Source organism: Lynx rufus, unplaced genomic scaffold (genome assembly GCF_022079265.1).
Source record: "Lynx rufus isolate CCGP_SWC_20201006 ecotype Redwood Valley unplaced genomic scaffold, mLynRuf1.p SCAF_24, whole genome shotgun sequence".
Lineage (NCBI taxonomy): Eukaryota > Metazoa > Chordata > Mammalia > Carnivora > Felidae > Lynx > Lynx rufus.
In genome coordinates this window covers 15897357-15903356 of record NW_025814839.1, presented here as the reverse complement: position 1 = coordinate 15903356, position 6000 = coordinate 15897357, and the positions used below count along the sequence as shown (strand labels likewise).

General features: G+C 47.0%; 1 protein-coding gene across 3 annotated transcripts in view; it reads left to right on the top strand.

Annotated features, from left to right (window-relative positions):
- Window positions 1–615: 615 nt before the first annotated feature.
- SLC5A1 (solute carrier family 5 member 1) overlaps window positions 616–6000 on the top strand; it is a 73155-nt gene continuing 67770 nt past the window's right edge. For all 3 annotated transcript variants that reach the window (XM_047088197.1, XM_047088196.1, XM_047088198.1), the window contains exon 1: window positions 616–747. In XM_047088197.1, coding sequence (XP_046944153.1) covers window positions 616–747 — 132 coding nt within the window. The remainder of the gene's footprint in view (window positions 748–6000) is intronic.

Genomic DNA, 6000 nt, shown 5'->3' with positions numbered 1-6000 from the left:
GTGCCTCTGGGGGCTGCAGGGGCGCCAGAAATGTAGGTAGGTGGGTGGCTGTCCCCATGGCCAAGAAATTGTTCTGAATTTCTTGCCAGCAATACCCAACAAGTGGTCTTCCCCAGAATTTTCTCCACAGAGACCAAGAACTTGGCTGAATCCTGGGAACAGTCTTGTACCCATTTTACACATGGAGAACCGGAGTCTGCAGAAGCCTCAGTACTGGTCCAAGGGCAGGTGGCAGGCGACCTGAAGCCTCTAGGCCCCTGGCCTCAGGCAGCCTGGTTCCTCAATGGAGCCTCACCCTCTCTGCCCCTGGCAGAGCAGGTGAGGCTACCCTGCCGGGAACACAGCCGGCCTTTGTGCCGGGCGGGCACCACCCCCTGGATGGCCCCTCCCCACTCACGGAACAGCCCTTACCTGCCAGCCTGCCACCCTTTCTGCCAACAGCTCCACCTGCTCCTCCTTCAGCGCTCTCTGCGTCCAAAGCTGCTCCCCGACGGTGCAGCGCAGGAGCCGCACCGCGCGACTTCGCGGGCGCCCTCCCTCGGGGCTGATTATTAACCCGGAGGCGGTATAAGGAGCGAGTGGCCTGGGCGGGAGGGACGCATCGCCACCGCCGCCATGGACACTACCACCTGGAGCCCCACGACCGACACTACCTCACCCCTTGCGCCACATGAGCGCATCCGCAATGCGGCCGACATCTCTGTCATCGTTGTCTACTTTGTGGTGGTGATGGCCGTCGGGCTGTGGGTATGTGAGGGCTCTGAGACGTGGGCTGAGGGGGCAAGAGCCACCAGCAGGGACAAGGGGGGCGGGGCTGCACAGGGGAGCCACTGCATCCGTGAGCTGTGAGGAGGAAAGGGTGGGTTTAAAGGTCTGTGGAGCCGAATGGAAATAACTTGGAAGCCCTTGAGAGGAATTCAGGGGGGCACAGTGTGAAGTGAGGGGGGCAAGCAAGGATGAGCAGAAGGGAGGGGGGTTCTGAGGGGAGCTGGCCAGGAAGGTCCAAGGAGAATACACCTAGCCTGTGAGCAGAGAAGGAGGCAGAGATTGGAGAGGCTGGGGGCTAGTGTGAGGGGCAGGAGAGGGACAGCTTAGGGCTTCAGGGAAGATCTCTGGGCTTGGAAGATAAGCCCCAAGGAGGCTAGAACTGTCCTGTTTCTTCTTAGTCATACAGTTTTGTATGGAAAAGAAACAATTTAGAGCAGGAAGGACACAAAGCCTCTGCCAGGTGCAGGGGCTGTGGGGCAGCCCCAAATGGAGGGGTGCTGCTGGTGTCCCCCTGGGAAAGGCTGACCTGCAAGCCCAGGGACTGGAATGAGTGAGAGTTGGCAAAGCTTGGGTGGAGGAGGAGGAGGAGGAAGCCTTGGAGGGTGGCCTGGTGCTGGGGAAATGCACGTGGCTCCCCTTGGGGACTGGGGACACACCAAACCAGAGAAACTTGTTCTTCGCAGCCTTGGAACTTGGAACTTGGAAATTTCACTATGACAGACTCTGGCACACCCAGCAACTAGAAGATGAGGTGTTTTAAATGTGCACATATTGCAGACATTCTCAAAAGCTTTGGTTGTGGGTAGGGTTGGGCCAGGAGGCTGTGATGGCAGCAGGTGGTTGAACTCTTTCTTGATTTAGAGGGGAGTGTGGGGAGGCAGGGTGGATATTAACCCTTCCATGGCCACAGTTTCTTATTTTGTTTTGTTTTGTTTTTTAGGGATAGAAGGAAGCATTTTTTTTTTTTTTTGGTTTGTTAAGTAATTATAGAAACTAGATATGACTGAAAGCTTTTCCAAGTGTCACAAGGGGTCAGTGTTACTAACTCTTCCCCAATATGCTCACCTTCCCAGAAGTGTCCAACCAGGGGCCAGGATTCTCAGGTTTACTACTGGCTTTGACATGGTTCTAGCTATGCAACCTCAGGCAACCTATCTCAGCTTCAGTTTACTCAAGTGTGCATAGGTACAATCTTACCTATTCTTATGACTCCCAAAGATTGTTGTGAGGATCTGCAGACATGAATCTGAAAATTCTTTATGGAGTCTAGGAGTCTTTTTAAATAATATCGTCATTTGCCCTCCAAGGTATGAGCCATGCCCTGAATTGTTTTTGTCCTTTTAAGTAAAATGGGCAAACGCGGTCAACTGGATAGGGCATCTTCACAAAATGCCTCAACATAAGGAGGGCAGGAATACTAATCCCTATTTTACAGAAAAGGAAACTGAAGCCCCATGTTGTTGTGGTCTACCTAAGGTTGCAGTACATGAAATTTTCCTGGAACTCAGATCTTTTGACTCTTGGTTTTCCAGAGTACCAGGGGCTTTGCCACTTTGCCTGCCTTCCTCCCCACACCCTTCCCCAGCTTCTAAGTGCCTAGCACTTGGATGTGAATTCATCATTTGCTAGCTATGCCATACTGCTTATTTCCCAGAAAATCACCGATAATCTCTGTTCCCCTAACCAATCTTATTTTAGCCCCTGCCAGTCCTGCTGATTATGGTGTTTATGCTTTTCAAATATCTGTGAATCAGTATCACTTGTCCTGTTAAATGCTACTTAATGAGCCTGCTAATATTTGTCTACATTTAATTTTCCCCATTAGTCAGTGCCTCTGGACCCTGATTATTTAACGTGCTGGATTTCTTCCAGTTTACATTCCTTTTTTTTCTACTGGAGCATCAAGAGTGGCTTGGTTTGGGGATAGGCATCCTGACTCCTGAGTGATCTCTGGGCTGCACAGACAGAGTGATCCTGGCTTACGGTGCTTCTTCATCTTAGAAAAGACACCCATAGCCAATGTCCCTCTATCACCATCCACATCTCTTCCAACATTATTTTGTTCTGTTTTACCCTCTTCCAATCATATTTGGGTTTGAGCTTATTCTTCACTGTATATTTCCATTTTTCTTTCACCACCTCTCTGTTTCTTGGGGGATTTTGTATCATTTTAGGCTAAATCTCTAACTTTATTTTTTCTGGAAGATTTCATTTAAGCTATCCTGAACCCCCTTATGCTAGGGGTTGTTAAACTATAGTTCACAGGGCAAATCTGGCCCACCGCCTGTTTTTGTATGGCCCACAAGTTACAAATGTGTTTTTACACTTTTAAGGAGTTGTAAAAAATAAAAGAGGAAGAGTGTCCAGTGGAGATCATGTGTGTTCCACAAAACCTAAATAACTTATGATCTGGACATTTTTCTTTACAGGAAAAATTTACTGCCTTATGCAATCATTTGCACTAATAGCATCATTGGATGCCTGAGTAGCAATTGCCCCTGGGGAAGCTCAGCCTTTCAATTTTACAGGTGAGGATCAGATGGTGACAAGAAGTCAGTCAGATGAATCTGTGCCAGAGCTGGGATTAGATACCAAAGGCATGTTTTTTCTACTGTCTCACCTTCCCTTCCCTAAGACAGCATCCTTTCTGGCAATACTCTCTCCATGATCCTTACCACCATTTGCATTGCTGTGACAGTGTCCTGGTGGTGTGGAATTCCTTCTTTCCTGACATATTTTCATAAAGTGAAGGCCTAAAGTTTATTCAGTTTTAACCCTCTTGATCCTGTGCTAGAGTCTATTCTTAAACCACTTGACCAAAATATCTTGAACAATTGTCCACCCTTCACTTGAATATTTCTGGCCAAGACTCTCCCCAGTGGCACCACTTCCATCTCTACACAGCTCTGATAGTGAGGAAAATCTTCCTGGTATGGAGCCCAGATCTGATGTCCTGGAGCTTCTCCATTGTATTTGGTTGTGCCTTATGCAGACCACGCTGTCTCGCTTTACCTCAGAAGATGGTAGGCCACACTGGAGTCTTCTCTACTCCAGGCCCAACATCCCCAGTTTCTTAAGCTTTAAGCAAAGGTCTGAAGCGCCTTCCTTTTGTTCAGTGATATTTTTAATCCATTAAGAAAAAAAAATATGGGTCAGTAGTTGTGTTTCTTTTGCTCCTCTGGCTTGCACTTGTGAAATCATTCTCTTCTAGTTGCAGGGTGGACAGGCAAATTTAATGCCATGTTTTACAAAGTGGTGTTGGAACCTTAGAGCTTTCCTTTGAGCATCCTTTGCTCATGGAGACAGTGTCTTTCCATTGTAGGGAATAAACAGCAGGGAAGAAGAAGGCAGGGTACACAAGTTATAGTAATAACACCTACTGGTAGCACCTACTGAATGTTGCTGGCAGTCTGCAAAATGCCTGCCTGGAAGGGCGTTGCTCATTTCCAGAAGGAGTGTTCGGGGGTGGGATATGGGGGAAGAGTGGAGGCAGAAGGCACTGCGAAACCCCTTTATCCAACATTTTATTGAATGTGTACCACGCACTAGGCATTATACTAAGCATTACAGGGGATTAAAAACTTGTAAAATGGTTACCACAATCAAGTTAATTAACATACCCATTATCTCACACAGTTACAATGCTTTTTGTGTGTGGTGAGAGCACTTAAGGTCTACTTTTTCAGCAAACAACTATACAATACAGTATTATGGACTATGGTCACCATGATGTAAATTAGATCTCCAGAAATCATCTTATAATTTTACCTTTGTACCTTTTGATCAGCATCTCTCCATTTCTCCCACCAGGCAGCCCTTGGCAATGAATATGTATTTCTTTTTTTTTTTTTCAACGTTTATTTATTTTTGGGACAGAGAGAGACAGAGCATGAACGGGGGAGGGGCAGAGAGAGAGGGAGACACAGAATGGGAAACAGGCTCCAGGCTCTGAGCCATCAGCCCAGAGCCCGACGCGGGGCTCGAACTCACGGACCGCGAGATCGTGACCTGGCTGAAGTCGGACGCTTAACCGACTGCGCCACCCAGGCGCCCCAATGAATATGTATTTCAAAATATCACATTGTATCCCTTAAATATAAACAATTTTTAATTTGTCCATATACCTCAATAAAGCTGGAAAAAATTATAATATGGCAACATAAAGGAAAAAAGTGTAAGGGCTGTGAATGAGGTATAGAAACATAGAACATCTATAGAAAATCTCTAGATGTTCACAGGAGAGAGAGATTATTTTTTGTTTGTGAAGGGGAGAGGCCATAGTAGAGGAGGAAGTTTCTGTGGTGGAGTGTCAGGTAAAGTTTCATGGGGAAAATAACATTTGAGGAGCCTTGAAGGATGGGTCTGCTGGGTCTGGGCTTGTGGAGATGAGGGGATAAACATTCCAGAGAAGAGAAGGCCTGGTGTAGATACACCTGTCCTTGCCTTTTATCCATCCCCAACATCTTTCCTGAATTACCCAGTTCCCCACTCTAGTCTTGACTGTCACATCCTTCCTCTAAGCTCTTCGTTTCTGAGACCAACTTGGAAATGTTGTATCTGGGCCCCAAACCCACTTTTTGTGTCCCTCCAATACCAACTGGAGCATATCAACCTGCTTTGACATCAGAATCACTTTCAGAATGGCCTTTCCCTGGAAAACTACTAGAATCTGAGTCCTTGGACCATATTTTTGTTCAACCCTGGCTACCTTCTTTGTCCCTTGTGTTTGTTAGTCCTCTTGCTATTCCTAGAAAAAACACCACAGAATCCCTAAGAGTATGTCCTATGGGAGGGAGGACCCTGCCACGAGTCCAGAAAGATCTGAGCTGTGCTCTCCCTGGAACTGCCTGGCACACAACAATCAATTTATGTTGATTGTTGGATGTATGAATGACGCTGATTCCTAAAGGACTGAGTCTGGTCAATCTCTGGAATCTGAGCACTTAGCAATATGCTATCAATAGTAGGCATGTTTGCTGAATAAACTGAATTTCTAAGCGTCTGAAATGTCACCATCTGAGGTTAATTCCTTTGCACCAGTGATGCTCTTAAGCCTCAGGGGTCACGATGCAACCAGCTTTAACAGGGCTCAGTCATTATCAGTTATTAGTCTTTTCAGAGACATTAGCAAGCCATCAGCTAAGGGAAGGCCATTGACATAGAGGGAGGGAGGAGGAGAACACTAGCAGAGATACTGTCCCAGTTTTGACCTGGAAAACTGGGCCTGGGCCT